The sequence below is a fragment of the Musca domestica genome, unplaced genomic scaffold (genome assembly GCF_030504385.1).
Source record: "Musca domestica strain aabys unplaced genomic scaffold, Musca_domestica.polishedcontigs.V.1.1 43, whole genome shotgun sequence".
Taxonomy (NCBI): Eukaryota; Metazoa; Arthropoda; class Insecta; order Diptera; family Muscidae; genus Musca; species Musca domestica.
The window spans coordinates 1,283,167-1,303,811 of NW_026712332.1; the positions used below are offsets into that span (position 1 = coordinate 1,283,167).

A 20,645-nucleotide genomic window follows, 5' to 3' on the forward strand; every position below is an offset into this window, starting at 1 on the left:
GCGCTTTATGTATTCCCAGCTTAAAACTGCTAAAGTACAGCCCTGAGGCTACGCCCGCTTCCTGTCAGAATTACGGAAAATGAGATGCTACAAGTTAATGACATCTATTTTATAATTTTCCTCCTTCATTTAATTTTTTTATTAAAAATATAATCATTAATGCACGCTCGGCAATGTACTTTTCATGGTGCAATCAGATCAAGGTAATCTCATTTCAAATTATAATATCCAGCTCTGCAGTTTTTGTAATGTACCTTATCAAATTTAACTTAATTCATAACAGGTTCCCATCTCTGATTGGTTTATGTGCAGTGAATTTGTAAAAAAGAAGTTTTGACAATGGAATGCTGTCAAATAACGTTACCTTCTTAATTCCACTGTGGTACTTTTTTGCAATCATTGATTTTGAAATCCATGATAAAATGAAGAAGGTAAGCATACCCATCTGCGCATTTTCTGTAATTTACCTTGTCAAATTCGACAGCACAAAAACTATGGTTTCCATCTCTGATTTCTGTATTTGCAATGGGTCTATAAATATATATTTTGACTAAGATGCTGTCAAACAAATAATTTTGAAAAAAAATTTAAACATGTGTTTGCATGACTTTACCTTCTCGATTCTACCATGTTGAAATATTTAAAATTTTTTTTTTTTAAATAACGGGGCACTCAGACAAAAATGTAATCAATTGGTAGCACTACTTTCCTTTTTTGTTGCCCCATGGTAGAATTAAAAAGGCAAAGTCATGCAATCAATTTTACAATTTTTTCAAAATATCTCATTTGACAAAATTTCTTTGTCACAATGTTTATTTACAAATCCTTTGTATATTCACAAATCAGAGATGGGAACCTGTGGTATATACAGGGTATTTTGCCAAAGTTACAAAAAAAGGCGACAGCTGTTACAGCTGTGCGACATTTATAAATTTCTAATATGGCGTTTACACAAAACAAATTGCCTTGAATCAGAGTTGTCTTTTAAGTCTTATTTACCCCGAAGATGTTTATGTGATTAGATTGACATTTCCTTCAATTATATGTGAAATAAATGCATAAGTTCCAATACAAAAAAGTCCTCTTTAATTCTGCGACAAATTTATTGCAATGATGCAATGTTGGTGCATCAACGCTTGGGAATATTGATATATAAAAAAAATTTTAATGTTTTTTTTTTTTTTTTTTTCAAATATAAGTAGATTTTTATGTTTTTTTCCACAAATTAAACAAATCTAATAACTTTTTTATTCAACATTTTCAATTCCAAAATTGGTTTGACAGTTCATTATTCCAGCAGCTGTGTCGATGCGTCTACCTATATTTTTCTACCATGTAAAAATGTGTATATATAATTGAAAAAAAATTTTATTGTGTAAAGTAAGGGAGCGAAATGATAAAGAGGTAGACTCATTTGCTTAATATGGCAACCATTTTCTGAAGTACTCGAAATTGTCATTTTTTTCAAATAAAATTTATTTTCATATCTGAAATATTTACGTATGACGAGTGGCATATTTTAGAAAAGTAATAAATAATTTATTATTTTCGGCATTCCCAGGTACGTAACAGTTATATGCCCCTAATGGGTTAATATTAAGCGTTTATATGCATCTGTTGGAGGATATAGACGCCACCCAAAGGATAATATAAGAAATAGCCAAAAATAATGTAAGGAAAAAGATAATATAGAGACTATTATTGATTATTAGAGATTGTCATCTAGAATTGCAATTTTTGCTTGTTTTTTGTTCCGGTTCAGTTCTCTAAGAAAGAGTTTAATAATTCTCTCTTTAGCTAGATTAAAATAAATACGGGAACACAACACTTGTAAGTTTTAGTACCATGGTTTATAGCATGGTACAATAAGGAGGTAGAAAGGCTTCGTAAAACTACAGAAATACAGTCCTGAGGCTATGCCCGCTTCCTGTCAGATTTATTCAAAATTATAGGCAACAAGTTGATTTCATTTATATGGTATTTTTTGTTCATTTCTAAAACGAGTCAAATAGCGCAAAGATGAATAAAATGCCTGGACGTTCTCTCAAAAATATGATTCTAAGTGTTCAATTTTTCAATTCCATGGTAAATCTAGTTAATAAATTTTTAAAATATTTTGTTTATATTTTTCAAAACAACAAATACATAGAATTGGCAGAAGTCGGGCACACTTAAGAAAAAATTGTAATCAGCTAGTAGCTCTGCCAAACCTTTTTATTGTACCATGGTTTATAGCACGTTTATATATAAAATCTTTAGCCGGACAGTTGATCAATCACAGTAATTTTTTGTGTGTTTTCAATTATCAAATTCATTGTGATTGGCCAATCATTAAGATCAATCCGGATAACGAGTGGTATGTAAACGTACTTTAAAACACTGTATAATTAATTCAACATAATATCATTTCATATAATAATGATATGTAATAATAAAGGGTTTACACATCCATTATATTTATAATTTTAAAAAATAACTTGATTTATAAAGCGCTTAGTGAAATGAAATCGTTTTAAAATATGGCCAATAGAATTACACGACCTAATGCGATCATACCAATTTAAAAAAAGAAAAACACTTCCATTAAAATTGTAATGAAAAATAGAATGAATCGATATAAGTAACTTACACAAACTCTCAGATTAGACCCACCAGAGAAATTTTTAATATAAATACCGAAAAACTAAGTAAAGAAAAAAGTATATTAATCAACTTACTATTGCAAGAAATTAATAAAACAAAAACTAGGATAAATAAAAAGATAACCCATCAACTATCAAAACCTAATAAATAATATTATGCGAAAAGCGATAACAAAGTATAAGGATCTATTATTCATAACGGGCAAAGTTGTTATGTTGATTACAAACCAAAAACATTTTATATGTATTAAGGATAAAGTAAAATTTAATTATACTATACATATATTAATAATAACAAAAACCAAAACAAAAGAACACAACCGCAACAGGCGCTACAATATGTACATGATTACTTATAAACATTTTGTAAAAACAAAAAAACTAAAATATATTATTAATAATGAGTGCATACTCTTATATAATACAAAAGCAAAACAAAATATCAATGAAAACAAAATTGGCAAAGCAAAAGTATTTCAAACCCCCCGAAAAGCTCATTAGTAAAAGTAAAACATAACCTTACCATATTGTAACAAAAACAAAAATATTACAGAAACAAAAACCAAAACACACACACGAAATTAACTACAAAAAATAATAATTATATTAAACAGTCAAATAGTTGTAATAGCGTTACTAACAGGACAATTTAAAACAAACAAAAAAAAACAAACAAACAAATGAAAATCTCAGAATCTAATCCAACAACAAACAAAAGAAAAGAAAAAGCTCTATATATTTTATCACCATAATTTATATTTTTCCCAACAACTGGGCAGAGAACAGTTGAGAAAAACACAAACAATTATTTCAAATAAATCTCTCTAATGAATGAAAGAACAAAAACCTAACATCTGAGTACCCATAATCTACTCTAAAAATCTAACAAAAAATCCGCAAAAATTATAAGTGTTTATATGTTATATACATATATTTTTTTCTTTTATACGATTTTCCTAAATTTCATATGTATGTAAATGTATCTTAATAAATAAAGATAAATATATACTATATATATGATATGACACGTTGTTTACTCTTATTTCAATAGCATGGGCTCCGATAGCGCGCTTAGAAAATGTTATCCTGATCAATCCATATCATCAAGAATATAGATTTAGTTGACAAATCACAATAAATCTGACTATATAAAACATACTTTATATATATATTGTGATTGGTCAATTATCAGGTTAATCCGGTTAGAGATTATGTATGTAAACTCATGGCTCAATAAGAAAGGTTGCTCAACTTCAAAGAAACTAGAAAAATGCAACTCTGTGCTGAAGTGTTATAGTGTCAAATAGACTTTTAAATATGCAGCAGTTGGTTTTGTTTACTTTTCATTTTTTAACCAAATTCTTATATTGGGAAAAAACCAGCGAAACAATAATTAAATTTTGGGGTTGTTCCACAAGATAGTAGGACAATACAGTTCTATCCCAATATTGTACAATGCGATACCCATTAACATCGAAAATATACATTTATTTTGCAACGGAAAATAAAATTTTAAATTATTTTAGTTTTTATTGAAAACTATACACACACATACACAAAATGTGTATATGTATCGACAGAATAAGGGCACCAAAAGAAAAAAATTGTATTTAGGTGGTAGCTTTGTTCTAACTTCCGTCATTGTGCCATATGTAAACCTACTACTATACATGGTAGAAGAATACAGGTAGTCGCTTCGACACAGCTGCTGGGACAATGAACTGTCAAACCGATTTTGGTATTGAAAATGTTGAATGAAAAATTGTTGAAATTTGTAAAAATTTTTGAGATATGCATATTACAACAACCTCCAATTTGCATCGTATAAGAAAATATATAAAAATCTACTTATTTTTGACAAAACAATTTAAAAACTTTGACATATCAATGTTCCCAAGCGTTGATGCATCTACCTGTATTCTTCTACAATGCTACTACCATAAAAACCCAGATCTTCTGACTTCATTTAAAATAAACCCGATGTTGAATCTACATAGTTACTGAAAGCATCGCTGGGTATGACTTTGATATTGCGGAACACTCGAAAGTCGCATATGTTTCCGCATTGATGTTGTTGTTTAAATTTTGCATTCGAACAATAAAAAAATGTAAATTGTACTTGCTCATGATAATACCATGGTACAATTGATATCATTTCAAATAGTAATAACATTCAGCTATGAATTTGTAATTTTTAGCGCGTTTAGATACAAAATTTTATCCGGATTAACCCAAATTATCAGGATTTATTATTAATATGGATTTATTCAACCAGATTTAACATACAAATTAGATCTCCTCACGACCGGATTTATCTTAAATCCGGTGCGAAATCCACATACTAATGGTATACAACTGTGTTTTTAATTTAAAAAAGCATCGCATGTTAAGCACTGCCAAAAATATCAGCTGTTTTCGCAAAGCGTTTGCTTACAACGAAGAACAGAACAAATTGAAAAACAAATTAAAGAAAATTTGATTTTTTGAAATAAAACAATTTATTTATATCTCTTCTAATTTGAATGACTTTACCTTCTTAATGCCATTGTGGGTCCAAAAATTTAAAAAATAAGAGGCTTGAAAATGTATGCATTTTTTTCCATGCAAACACCGCTATGGATTAATACTTGCTTAAAACCATGATAAAATAAAGAAGGTAAAGTCATTTCAGATAAGCACATCCATCTCTGCATTTTCTGTAATTTACCTTGTCAAATTTCACTGCATACGAAGGTAAAGTAGAGCTTACAGCTGATTACATTTTTGTCTAAGAAGTCGGGCATACATAAGGCGATTATTTGGCTGGCTTAAGTCATCGGCCAGCTTCTTCGGAAATGAACAAAAGAGTCTAGGGACAAAATCGAACTAAGTTAACCTAAAACTCTTTTGTTCCTCTACGAAAAGCTAGCCGATGACTTAAGTCAGCCAAATAAGCGCTTTATGTATTCCCACCTTTACTTATTTATTTATTTACTTTTTTGTAAATGTATCACTATGATTGAAGGGAACAATTCCTAGTTATTTACATCCACATGATCAGGGGCTGAACTCATGTTCTATGAAAACATGAAATGATCTCTCCTTACGATCTCTATTTTACGATCCACGTTGCTCATATCGATTTTTAACAGAAAAAAATAAATTGTTTAACTGTCAAAGTTGAAACTGTTCAGCTTTGACATTTTGTACGCTTGTCGTATTTGGGTAACTTTCATATAAATATATGTGTTTAATTTGTGTGAGGGAAAACGTCATCCAAGTACGTCGAATTTTAGGTAACGCTGTTAGTTTTTATTTTGACATACTTACCCTTCGATTACAAAAGACCCATGGTAGAAGAATACATGTAGTCGCATCGACACAGCTGTTGGGACAATGAACTGTCAAACCGATTTTGGAATTGAAATTTTGTGAATGATAAATTATTGATATTTGTAAAAATTGTTGGAAAATACATATCATAGGCCGGTTATTACATCCTTCCGATAGATAAAAAAGTGATGTTGTCGGACACATAAATCGTTTTTCGTTATTACCAGTCCCAGACCATCTTTCCTTTATCTATTAACGTAAAGTTTACTGAATTCATGTTGTCATATTTTATATTGATAATATGACAATAACAGCAAAATATATTTAAATAAAGAAATGGAAAACGCAAATCATTTATTTTATTTTGAAGAACTGAATTATAAATTTATTTCACAAAATTAATTACAAATTCGTTTTGTTTATTATTTTCAACCTAAAATAAAGATGTCATTGTGAAAAAACAATGCTGTGACTACCAGTTACTTTTACAAAAAGCTTGCCATATCTCTGTAAGAAATGCATATATTTTAAAGGAAAGATGTAGTAAAGTAAAGGGAAGATAAAAGAACGGGCCATAATGTACTTATTTTTGACAAAACATTTTAAAATTTTTGACATGTTTGATGTATCTACCTATATTCTTCTACCATGAAAGTACATAAAAATTTTTTGTGACATAAATCTTATTTACACCGGCACATAAATTACGAGTTTTACGAAGATTGGTCGTTTATTTGACGTGAAACCTATGAAATTGACTATATAAATAACACGTTTTATTAAAATATGTTCGGTAAAGTAAGACTTGATTTACAGCCACCCCTAAATTATTTTACATATAATCAAGGGACAATCTAAAGGGAAAGCTTTAATCGATCCGACAATTGCGAAAACCATTGTAAAATTATCAAATAATGTAGTTTTATTTATCTTCAGCTCCCCCACTCTATTGTATGACTTGTTCTTTTGTTTTTCGACAATATTGTTTTTATTATTTGATTGTGTTTCTGACAGTAACAGTTGTGACAGTAGTAGTAAATACAGCTTAGAAAACTGTAATTCTTCTTGATATATAATTTGCATGGTAAAATTAAGAAGATGTTGAAATAAGTCTGCCCATCTCTGCGTTTTCTATAACTTACATTTTCAAATTTCAATGCATAGAAAACCTGTTCCAATTTCTGATTTGGATTTGTAAATAAAAATTTTGACAATGAGATGTTGTCAAATGAATAATTTTATAACAATTATTATTAATAATACATAATTTTTCCCCTTCTTAATTCTACCATGATAGTTTGGGTTTGCATTTACTGTCATCTTACTTTGTTGTACGATAAGTCAGCTAACAAGGCAATGCGAATTTATACAATTAGAGTACTCGTCTGTGCAAACTGTACATATATATTTGAAATACGTAATAGCTTATCCTATTTTTATATGTATAAAATTTGTAATCTAACATTTTAGCCCCAATATCAAAAATTTATTTTCGTAATTTTATTAATATTATTGACAGCGTACTAAAGAAATATAATTTTGATATGCGACATGTTGTACAACGATAACATCACATTAGGGATATGTGGCAACATCGACGCAGTGATGTATTTTAACGAACATGGCTGGCGTTGATAGAAGATGGCTGGTGCGTCGCGGCGGCTTTTTTCTTGATACATTTTCTTCGGCTCTGCTTAACGAAAAATTTTTGCAAGGCAGCAGCAGTATTTGATTGTCCGCAAGTGTTGAACGAATAAGAAGCGAGGAGACTTAAAAATTTGTTCAGTTACAAAAATTCAATAGTGTTAAAACTAATTTTTACATTGTAAATTCCAAAAAAAACAAACAAATTAAATAAAAATGTCTGACGAAAAGAAGGTATGTGTGCAACTGAGGCAACAAAATAGTTCAGAGAAACAAATCAAAAACGAGTGTTTTCTAGTGAAAAAGAAAAAAACTGCACAAAAGAACAAGAAAAATGTGTGTATGACGCCGACAAACATGGCGCGGCAACAGAGACGCAATGCGGCTTTTCCACCATCTGTATGTTAAAAAAATGCCGAACGTTTCGTTGTGATTTCAACAAATTCAGAGATATCTCCAACAGTACCCAATGATGTACTGGGACGCCAGTTGTGCTTGGAACTAAAGGTTCCGGTAATTTCTAGCAAGACAAATATACGTATAAAACATAACCTAACATTTTCTGGTGGCTTTTGTTCATCTATCTCTTGATTTCGTTGACTATACACCCTACACACAGTGTCTACTCTTTGCCCTCTACTTCCGCGTCAATGCTAGAAAACGAGGCTTGCAAATCTTCGGAGCGTTACTTCTTGCCTTTCAGTTAACATTGTTTTTGCATTATTTTTGTCCACAACGTTGTATATCCATATTTATATGTGTGTATACACGTTTTGTATGGGTCGAAATATAATTATTGTTATGGTTTAGGGCCTCTGTAGCGTTATTTGAACGAAACGTACCCACTTTGCCTTAAACGTATTTTGCGCACAGTGGGTCTAAATGGATGTAAATATAAAATGCAACTTAAATATTTATTCTTTCTCATTTGTAGGGATCAGAAACCGAACATATTAATCTTAAAGTTTTGGGACAGGACAATGCTGTGGTACAATTCAAAATTAAGAAACATACACCACTCAGAAAATTGATGAATGCCTACTGTGACAGAGCGGTAAGTTGTCTCACATTATGTACACCCAACCTTAGTTTATGCCCATTCTAATATATGCCCTATTGTTTTGTCCAATTTCCAGGGTCTGTCCATGCAAGTGGTTCGGTTTCGTTTTGATGGCCAACCTATAAACGAGAACGACACACCAACCTCCTTGGAAATGGAAGAAGGCGATACAATTGAAGTTTATCAACAACAGACGGGTGGCTACAACATTTACTATTAATTTTATACATACAAAACACAACAAATCTAATTTTACTCTTAATAAATATTAAAAACTCATGAAAAGTAATAATTTTAATATATATTTAAAAAATATAAAAGTCGATCGAGTATGTCCAAATCCAATCAATCAGCCAGCTTCAATTGAAACAATGTATGGAACTGTTGAAAGTGAATTGAACTTTTGTCGAATCACATTCTTCATCATCTATTTGTCATAATTTTTGTATTTAAAATTCACGTTGAACTTTCCCGCAGATTTATTCTTTAATTTTGTCTTACAACAAGAAAAATGCGTTATATACATACCTTTTCAATTGATTTCCTTTTTTAGTTGTAAAAAAATATAAACAAAAATAAATTTAATAGAACTTAATGTTTTGGTATTTTAAATGAGTCAACTAATAAATGCTAGATCCAAATGTAAATGGACGAGAAAAAAATACATGTTTTTTTTAATTACCTACGTATGCAAAAAATGTGAGCTGTAGTAGAGCTTTTTAAGCTATAGTAAAAAAAAAAAACGAAAGGAAGTGATCTGGATATTTGGCTAATACTTTTTAATACAATGGAATTTCAACTTCTATGACCGGTAAATTTAGTGTGCAAAACGGTTTTCTTCAGCTGTTGTTCTAGGTTTTATTTCAGTTTGAAATATTTAGTATTATTCTGGCTCATTAAATATTAAGGAGGAACTTCATGAATGTAATTGCTTTTATCAGCACGTATTTGAAATTTTAATTTTTCCTAAAATCCTTGCATAGTTTTGATTGGAACTATTGTTTTCGAATGTATGAAATTGAATAATGGCTGCATTTTTATTTCAAAAAAGAATATAGTAATGTGGAATATTAGATTATACCTAACAATTAGCAAATTACTCTTTAACAGATAGGCGATCAGCTACGTAAAGAGCCTTGAACCGAACCACTGTGTAATGACTCAGTCTGTGTTGTCGAAGTTAGCTACGAGTACAGTTGCCTTAAAATGTTATATAAAAGTATTTTGAGGCAACTGTACTCGTATCTAACACTGATGACTTAGAATGAGTCACCGCACAGTGGTTTAAAGGTAGAGGAATTTAGTATAGATCACAGGCATGTCTCTGCTTATAATGTTACCATAAAGATCGTATGATGATGCCATTTATTATTTTCTGTCAAAACGTTATGTTTTAATTAAAAATTATAAATTTAATAAATTTGTGTTTTTTTATGTCGTCAAAGTATCTGACCCTTGACATAGTTACCATAGTTGTTTAAGGTGGTTTTATTCTTCCAGCTTTCAGCCACGGTGCGATGACTCATTCTCCAGTAACGAGTTTTGCGGTGATGTATTAGAAGATGAAGTACAGTTGTTTCAAAATATATTTGTAAAATAGGTGTGTAGGAAGCTTCCTTGTTTTATGTAGATAGGTATACGGATACAGGTGGTTGTTAAAAGTCGCTTCAGTCACTATTTACACAGTTATGATGTTACTTAAACCTTTTTATGTAGCCATTATATACTAAAATATTTTCCAGTATATTGGCCATATGAATCATGAAAACCGAATTTTTGGCTCAGACCACTATAAAATATAACAAACCAGTAAGCAGAAAAGTCGAGCCGACTTTATTCACTGTGAATATTTAGTAGTCACCTGTAGCAAATAAACGATATTGACAATTTAAATACAAATTGAATATAAATGCGTTAGAGCGGTTTAAATTAGAAATCGGTTAAAACTAACCTATGAAAGCTATATCCTAATCGATTACAACTAAACTTGACGTGACCTCACGAACCAAATATAATTGCTATGAAGTTTTCGTACAAAGGCTAAATTCAATCGTATTATGCATTTGGTGTACAATAAACCTGAAATCGAGCTATATCTAAGTCTATTACCAATTTAAATAGCGTTCGTCCCTGGTTGTTTGGCCCAGGGACTGTGTAAAATTTCACCACAGTGTGCAAAATTTCATCACACAGTAAATGCGATCTGCATTTTTTCTTACAAAAATATATGAACAGACGAACATGTATAAAGCTATTCAGAATATCATCCTATGAAGGTCATCAAAGGGAACTATGGGTTTATCTCGTTTCCCTTTGCATGTTACAAACAAATGCACAAATACACAATATTCTGTACCACAATGTGGTGTCGGGTATAAAGATAAACTTTCTTACAGACAAACAAACAAGGAAAATGATTATCGAGTTACACATTGTTAGTATAACCCTCCATAGTAGGGAGGGAATATTAAGTTTTTCATTCCGTTTGTAATACCTCGAAATATACATTTTATACCCCACAGCATAATCAGCATTAAATTCTATGTCGATTTAGCGATGTCCGCCGGTCTGTGTAAGTCACTCTAGCTTTCGAACGAATTGAAGTAGATTGATAAAATTTTACACAAATGTTATTTTGTTTGCAGGACTTTTGGTATTGAATATTTTGACCACCGCTATTCGGTATTTTGATGATTTTAGCGACGTTACTCACCGGAAGTGCTTCAAATTTGATATTTGAAGTTCGTAATGGATACTACAACAGAAAATTGTCTGTGCAGATTCACGTCGTATAGACCATTTTTTAAGATTTTAACAGAATTTTTAACGGATTTTTTTTTTTTTTAAATATTGCCAAATTCGTTCCAAATGGTGGAGGGCATTCAAAGTTCGGCCCGGCCAAACTTACAACTTTTTACTAGTTTTATTTATTCAAAACATAAAACCAAAATATGTAATTTTTCCAGTAAATATAAAAAAGTTACTTTTTTAAGTACTTGTCATTCGAAAACTAGAAGATGTCGCAATTCCGTACTATGTTGTTTTAAACACATTAATAAAACATTTTTTAAAGTGCAAAGTACATTTAATATCCATATAATTATCAATTTATATTTAGAATCGGTAGGTGAAAAGCAGTTGGATAAGTTTTGTCTTCATTTTCCTGTTTTTTTATTTTGTAGATCATATGTTTTTGGTTTTCATCTTCAGTCAAAAACAGTGCAAATTCTGTATATTAATATATGTATATGCGTCACTCACAAGTAATACCTACTTGTCTAGTCCCTTTATAAAAAGGTATTCTTTAATGTCATTCGTCGATTCCCTAGTGCTTCGTGTGTTTTTGCACACTTACCTTTAGATTCTCTTCTTAAGTAAAATATATTTCAAATGATTTTGTGTGTGTGTATAAGGAACATTTTTTATTTAATGTTCAAGAGAGTTATTCTAATAAAATATAAGGATTTCATAATAAATTAATAAGACTATTTTGTGTTTATCAAAAACACATACGCTCTGTTTCAGAACCTACAAGAATCTACTAGTTTTGCAATTTTCTTCGATATCATAAAGAAAACATCGGCTATCGTAGTAAAAACTTTTACATTCTCGCAGTTCTGGAACAGACCAATAATGATATTGGTATACAAATTCATTTGCTTATTTTGTTTTTACTTTGGATATTGCTGCTAATGCCCTTTGTTCCATTTGAACTTTGAGGTGACGCTTTCCTTCAAGATGTTTTTGCAAACTACTTAGATTGGTAATAGTTAAATTACACGTTTGACAATAATATTGACCACTAGGAGTGCGGTACATTGACAAGTCGGTTGTATCAGGTTTCAGTTCATTAATAACGGAATTAAGAAGATTATCCGCATTTTGATTTGAGTCAGCAGCAGTAGTAGAAGATGGAGCGTGGCCAGTATTGGTGATTTCAACGCCACTAGCCTTTAGTTTTTTCTGATGTTTAGCTCCAGTTAAATGCATTGTCATCTGTAATGCTGATGTTGCACTTACATTACATACCGCACAAAAGAGATTTGGATCATGCTCATTCATTTTAGGGATTTTTGGGGGTTTGGCCGCAGCATTCTCTTCTGGCGTTTGTGTTGGTGAATTAATGACGGAGTTAGAAGATTCATTGGCAGTGGTTGTTGTGACGTTATCATTGGATGAGTAAAGAAATTGTTCGCCAATTCCGAATCGTCGATCTGCACTCTTTGGAAAAGCTTTTGTGGAAAGTCTAACCCATTTTCCTTCATTATTGTAATAACCAGCGCCAGAAGGCTTCGATCGTTGACTTAGAACCAATTGATGTTTTCTGCCAGCAAAATGTTGTTGAGCATGTGTCAACGAAGTTAACTTTAAATCACACAGGTCACAATGGAATGCATTTGGTCCCACGGGCCCTTGCTTATAATAACGCACTATCTCGGGAGGGTTAAGGCCCTTTTCAGTATAATTCTGAAATTATGAGATATATATTAATGGCAAACATTTTCATACATTTGTAACAAGTATTTCTGTTTCTGAAACTATCGTAGGCTTAAAGTCAGTTAAAATTATTTCTTTAAGCCAAAGCCCATTAACACAATTAGGAATCAGAGTTATTGAAAACCGGGGTAAGTATGTGACTTGAACGTCAGGCCAATTAGTAATTAGTCAAAATATTTTTGTGAACTTTGAACTTTACTTACCCTTGTAATCCAGTTTGTAATATTTCTATCGTGTGATTTCGATTCATAGTGATCCTTTGCCGATATTACCTACAAACATAAATATTTTTTATATTATATTAAAGCTCTATGAGTAAATACTGAAAACTACAATGTTGAATGGTATATGTACATTCAAACGAAAGTATATATTGTATTCTCTCTCACCCGAGGTGCGCATTTTGGCCACGAGTTCAAATCTTCTAAAAAACCCGCAAACAAAAGAGGCAAGTTTTTCAAAATGTTTGTATCAGCAGAAAACATGTTTTACAAGTGTCTCTCCAGCAGAATTGAAAAATAGAAAAATTTGTTCAAAATGTCAACTTTTACACAAAAAGTTGAAAACATGAATGAAAATTGTAAGTAATTATTAAAGCTCTATGAGTAAATATTAATCCGTCATACTGTATACCCACATGTAAAATTGAAATTAAAAATGTAAAATTAACTTAACAATGTAATATCGAACAATGATATCTCTGAAGTTATGGACAATCATCATACACCTAAAATGCAATTCTAGGGAGGAATTTAAATGGGTCTACATTTTTTTAGTATCTAGAAAAACGAGGTTCATCTTTGCGATAGAAAACCACTCACTTTCAAATGGAATGAAAAAAGAACTTAAGAGTGGACCTAAAGTTTAAAGGAAATGTTATTCGTTTAGTACAATTGTACCTGCCCATAGAAGACATTCCTAGATCCCCATCTCAGAACGCTCTTTTCGTATGTACGTTGCTAAATTACAATGTTAATGGAATGTTCCAGATAACACATATTTTATATTTTTATATCAAACTGGAGATTTTGATTTGCATGCATCATTTTCCCGATATCTTGGTTTATATAACTTCATATTAAAAGTGTACATATAATGGCGGTCCAAGTCCGGCGCTCTTATTGCATGTTGTTAAATTACGATGTTAATGGAATGTTCCCGATAACTCAATTTTTATATTTTGTGACATAGGAGCTTCATCTTAAAGTGGAGATTTTGATGTTATTAAATTTTTTAACGTAACTGGACTCACCGAATTCATTTTCATGTTACACAAGTCACATGTAGAAGGATGTATTAGCGCATTCAGTTCATCTGGATATGACGGATGTCGCCCACTAAACATAACCAGATTGCCCTTATCATCATGTTCGACAACGGTTTCTTGCTTTTTTGGCACACGGAAAGAATCCAAATATTTTCGCTTCAAGGAGGTCTTGTACTCCCCGTAGGTATGTGGACTATTTTCTGTTGTAGTCTGATTTTGAAAACCGGCCTCAGCGGAAGGATATGTAACATTTCCATATCCGTATAGTTCACTATTGACCGGGGGAATATTATCTGGTGAAGTAGCTCCCATTTGTAGGTATCCCGTAGGGTAGCTCATCCTTGCACTTTGAAATGAAAAACGTCCCAACGAAGCGAATATAAAGGCCAAAAAGCAATACTTGATAAAAAATAAACAGAAAGCAAAGACTCGGGGTACTCTGTTGTTTACGAATGAGACATGAGAAAATTGAACATCTTCACTAAAGAGCGCGGAACTAGCTGCTACTATCGTTTTTCCAAATGCTATCAAACTCGACTATGGACTTGGGTAAAAACCGAGTACTCGACTATTCATAGTCGATTGTTCGACTTATGCTAAGTTCACATTGCACGTGATTCGCTCTCTATTCTTTGTTCGACCATTAATTATGAAATATCTACTTGATTCCCAACACAAAATATTCTGAGCGAACAAATATTTTTGTTCTTTGTTCCATTCCATCCTAATAAATGAGAGCATTTATTGAAAAAATAAATTATGGCATTTCAGGAATACTGAAAATTATGAATGAAAGATATACAGGCATGTCACAAGAATGCATTCGGCAGGAAAATGATTTTACTCTCGTATTTAGCATCTTCAGAAAAAGTAAATAACAATATTTTTTCGATTTGAAACTAATTTTGGTTTTTGCACGTGAAATTGTATTTTTATGGAAACTTATGACTTTAAAATACTCTCAAAATACTTTTAAGTAATAAAAATGTTGTCTTAATGACAAATACACAATTAAATTTACATTTTTAAACTTTGTTATGTACCGCCTACAGTGGTGCTTCAGGTGGGGTTCCATCTAGCTCAGGAGTGCAACTCTCAGGGGGTTCTCAACCCTTTCACCTTCAGGCCTAGGGGACTAACAATCAATGTAAAGGGGGAAAAACACAAATAAAACAACACGATCACAAACACGACACACACTCATGGCAAAGGAGCTTGGTGGTTATGACTCCTCCACTCTGCCCACCCAACCTTGACCCTTCGTATCCTTTCTCATTTGTTTCAAGGGCCCCATTTTCCACACACACTATTTCACCCTATAACACGCCCTTCCTTCCCTCTCTCACACTCAAGTTAGAAAGACATGATAATTAATCTTAACATTCAAACATATACATTTATTAACATTGCTTTTATCATGGTCTCTTAATGGATTATTAACACCAAACAACACGAGGAATGTGAGTCAATATTCGGGACGACAACAATCTTCACACTAAGTATTCGGCCAACTGGGGCTATTTTTTACTACTCTAAGGTATTCTGCCTAATGGAGCTCGATTAGGTAGGGCTAGACATTTCTTTAACCTGTCTAAAAGAAAAGAAAAACGTTTCGTCGTTGAACGTTGAGGGTGTTCCTTCACTCACGTCGAACGAGTTTCGTGGCATTAATTCTCCTCACAATAATAATACTTAAATTAAAACATAAACGAGTATTAACTACTAAACAACACAACTCATTTCTAAAACATTAAATTAATACTAGAGTTTCTTTTTTTTAAATTTTTGGTTTTTGGTTAGTTTTTTTGGACTTAATGTCAAATCAATTAATAATATTTTAATTTCCTTGTTAATTTATTTCAGATTGGTTAACGGTCGCCTCACACTCGTTGATAAAGCGCTACGGTGCCGGTTCCAATTAACCTGAGGTAACTATTTAAAAATTCTTTATCGTCGTTACCTGGTTGGCCAGATACTTAATTGGCTTGTGGGAACTAATGTCGGCGGAAATTATATGGCTCTTTTCTGGCACAACGGACACTGTCGCATCAATCTGCTGGCTTGCTGCAACTTAAATGTCGACACAAATTTTTCTATGGCATATGGCTGGTTTAAACAAGGCGACCTTCCGCGTAACCTGTTGGAAGGCCTCGTAATGGCTTGCAAGCTGATGGAATATCTATGATTTTTATCCATCCAACATAAAAAATAAATGCAAGGCACGCAGCCGTATAAACCCGTCAATAAAACTTAATTTTGTACCGTTGTTAAATGCCGACTTTTTTCAAATGGTCGATTTTGGCAAACGAAATAAAATGTTGTTTTTTCTATAGCGCACGAACAAAATCTGATTTTCTTTTGGTTATCTCTACGCTTTTATACGGGAAAAATGACGCCAAGACTAATTTCCCCTTCTCCTCGATTTTCCCACAATTTTCCAAATTTATTTACTTTTCTTCACTTCACTGTTCTACTAAACATAATCATACGCACAGAGTTGCATTTTTCCAACGCCGATTTAAAAGAATCGACTCAGCAAAAATCAACACAAACTTGGCACTACCTTTTTTTCATAAATCAGAAGACCTGCATATCCGGCTCATTTTCAGTTTGGCGTTCGATCATTGCCGGCTAAAACTAATGCCGGCTTGCTTATTTTATTGCGCCATGGCATTTACTTATTGTGAGCGCCACCGCAACAACTTTTTATTCAAAATAAGGCAATTGTTAACAAAGTGTTGCCACATCACTTTGTTTTGAAAATCACTTTTTTCGTCATACAAAAATTAATCTGATCTGATTAATCTTTATGTATTTGCAGCTTAAGTACATAACAAGCTTGAAGTCATGGCTAGGCATATTAATGTCAAATTACAATGGAAAAGGACGGCAGGATTTTAGTGCGGCTCTGTAATCCCTTTATGAAATGTCACAAAATATGCCTAGCCATGACTTCAAGCTTCTTAGACCCTTATGCTAGGAACACAATTGGAGCGAACGACGAATTTTTTCGCGGCGTATGTTCGTCGTGAAAAATAAAACACATATGTGTATATGGAAGTGCACACAATCATGGCACCGGCGAAAATTTCGTCGGTCGCCGCGAACTCAATTAGCTCTATTTCTATTTCATACGCCGGCGACCGGCGAACAAAACAGTACAAGGTGGCCATACTTGTACGAATTTTATGTGTTTTAGTAAATAAAGTTACTTTTTACTTTAAAATTTGTTATGGTCACTCTACTATCTGTTATTCGTATAAAAAAAAAAACATAATTAATTTGTTTATTTATTTGAGTACTTGCGCCTGAGTGAAGATGGATATCAGTGAATTTATAATAGAGAAGATAGACATAAGTGAAATTATAATAGAGAACTTAAAGAATTATGTGTTCTTGTATAATTCATTGTAGTCAACAAATGAGCAAAAAGTAAACAACTTCATCAGCTGTTTTATAATTTCGTCGGTATTGTGTTCCATACGACGAATTTTCGCGGCTCATTTTGTCGCCGCGTAGGGCGAAATTCGTCGTTCGCTCCAATTGTGTTCCTAGCATTAAATGTTTTTTTTTTTTCCAAAATGTTGACATTTTACACATATTTTTTCCTTAAAGTTTTCTGTCGAAATTCTATCTCGTGGAAAAAAGAGTACCTAGGATGAGGGAAAACAAAATCTACTTTTGTTTGAATGCATACACCATTCAACATTATATTTTTCATTCTTAATTTTCAGTCGTCGAAATTGTTTTAAAATTTCATTTAATTTTTCTATTTTGAATTTTTAGATGTCATAATTTATTTTTTCGATAAGTGCTCTCTTTGTTAGGGATGGCATACATTTCACCGTAGTTTTGAAAGTGATTTGAATGGAACAAATAACAAAAATCTTTGTTCGCTCAGAAAATGTTGTCTGGGGAATCAAGTAGATATTTAATAATTAATGATCGAACAACGAATATAGAGCGAATCACGTGCCATGTGAACTTAGCATTATTACAATCCATACAGGTAGGCTTCTTTACATGCAAAATATTCAAACATAGCCCACCTTCTCTTCATTTAACCTTGTTTGCGCCCTTTGAAAACACCCCAATTTGAATATTTTCTGAATCATTTTTTATATTGATGGGAAATCTAGATATTCTTTTACCATGGGCCTATCTCATGGTAGATGAATACAGGCAGACGCATCGACACAGCTGAACTGTCAAACTAAGTTTGCAATTGCAATTTTTTTAATGAAAAAGTATTTAAATTTCTAAAAGTGTTGAAAACGCATATTATAATAAACACCGAGTGGCGTCGTATAAGAAAACATATAAAAATCTACTAATGTTTGAAAAAACATAGTAAAATGTTGGACGTATTAATGTTCCCAAGCGTTGATGCATCTACCTATATTCTTGTACCATGGGCCTATCTGTATGGATTGTAATGCCAGAATTACTATCAAAATAGATGCAACAAGTTGTTTATTATAAATAAACAAAACAAATTATTTGAATAAACAAAAAAATATGTATTCTATTTCTCTAAAGATTATTTTCGCTACAAAAAATGTAATTTTTGTTCATACATATGTTGTAATACGCATTTTGCCCTACCTTAATTTAATCTGACCTTTTTCTAATCGGACAGTTGATATTTAAACGAAATTTAATGTGGCGTTTCCACTGCACTTGATTCGCTCTCTATTCGTTGTTTGACCCTTAACTATGAAAAAACTACATTAGTTGTGTTCCAGTACTTTTTTAGTAGTAAAACTAGCAGAAAAGACAACACTTCGAAATGTCATTCTCATTAAGGTTTGCTCAAAAAAAAAGGGAACGGAAAATTAGCAGAAATGCGATAAAATGTCAAAATTCAAAATTACAAAAGTAAACAGCCTAAATCGGACTGGTGAAACCTTACTGAAAAGAGCGCCAACATTTAAAAAATGAGTATTGAAGACGATAGGTTAGGTTAGGTTAGGTTAAAGGACGCGCGATTGCCATATGGCAACCGCTCCACTCGGAGACCTATAGGTCCATTGTGTTCATCCTAGAAAAGAAAAGAAGACGATAGGTTAAAATTAATAATTTATAATAATAATTAATAATCTGATTCCTCATTCAGCCAGTCCTTTTCACTGCTGGAATCATCCAAAAGTGAATACATCAGTTACTCCATATTTTCTCTTTTTGTTTTTTGCACGACAAATATTAGTTTTTCCTTTAGTTTTCAAGTTGATCATTTTCTTTATTGAAATGTATCAATACATTTTTCAACCTTGTTAGCCCTGCCAATTAAATGTCAAATTTACAATATGCACATTTCTGCTCGGCCAAATTCATGTAGCTAAAACAAGCAGAAATGTGCACCACTCAGCGCCATTTTTTTCTCGAGAGAGCTGCAAGTTTTGCTAGTTTTTGGAGTACGGGAACGCGTTGTAGCAGAATTAGTGGTAATTAGTACTAATTTGCAGGTTCTGGAACACAACTATTATTCTTCACACAAAATTTCCTGAGCGAACACTCATATTTGTACGTTGTTCAAATCAAATCACTCTCAGAACAACGAAAAAATATGTCCCATCCCTAACAAATGAGAGCATTTATCGAAAAAATAAATTATGACATTTAAAAATTAAAAATAGAAAAATTTAATGAAATTTTAAAAATTTTTGGGAAGACTGAAAATTATGAATGAATACTACAATGTTGAATGGCGTATGTACATTCAAACGAAAGTACATTTTGTTTTCTCCCTGACTCGAGGTACGCATTTTATCCACGAGTTGAAATTTCCACAGAAAACTGCAAACAAAAGAGGCAATATTTTCAAAAACTTTGTATCGGCAGAAAAAATTTTTGACAAGTGTCTCTCCAGCAAAATTTAAAAAAAGAAAAATACAAAAATATATTCAAAATGTCAACATTTGCACAAAAAGTTGAAAACGTGAATGAAAATTATAAAATTGATGATATAATAAATCTTTAGGAGAAAAACAATCATTTCTTCTATTTATATTAGTGAGAATTTCATGTATTTTCGTATAAATTCCCATTAAAATCAACAAACAAAATTTTTGAAAAAAGGAATTATTTTACTATGAATTACGAATCGTGCCGTATGAACGGGTTAATTCGTGTACATAATTCTGAAAGCGAACAACGTTGTTCGGTTTCCAATGGAAACATGCTATAACATAATTTTGTTATCGATCGGAAAGTTGTAATAATC

General features: G+C 31.9%; 2 protein-coding genes across 2 annotated transcripts; one reads left to right on the forward strand and one right to left on the reverse strand.

The window, feature by feature from the left end:
- The first annotated feature begins 7,671 nt into the window (after window positions 1–7,671).
- Window positions 7,672–9,253, forward strand: LOC101894436 (small ubiquitin-related modifier 3). Its single transcript, XM_005185266.4, has 3 exons — window positions 7,672–7,832; window positions 8,533–8,652; window positions 8,735–9,253. The coding sequence occupies exons 1-3, from the start codon at window positions 7,815–7,817 to the stop codon at window positions 8,876–8,878; spliced, it is 282 nt and encodes a 93-aa protein (XP_005185323.1). The 5' UTR covers window positions 7,672–7,814; the 3' UTR covers window positions 8,879–9,253.
- A 2,799-nt stretch (window positions 9,254–12,052) lies between these two features.
- On the reverse strand, window positions 12,053–15,090 carry LOC131804398 (zinc finger matrin-type protein 3-like). The gene is made up of 3 exons (XM_059127235.1): window positions 14,408–15,090; window positions 13,359–13,427; window positions 12,053–13,125 (listed from the first exon to the last, which is right to left on the reverse strand). The coding sequence occupies exons 1-3, from the start codon at window positions 14,759–14,761 to the stop codon at window positions 12,319–12,321; spliced, it is 1,230 nt and encodes a 409-aa protein (XP_058983218.1). The 5' UTR covers window positions 14,762–15,090; the 3' UTR covers window positions 12,053–12,318.
- Window positions 15,091–20,645: the final 5,555 nt, after the last annotated feature.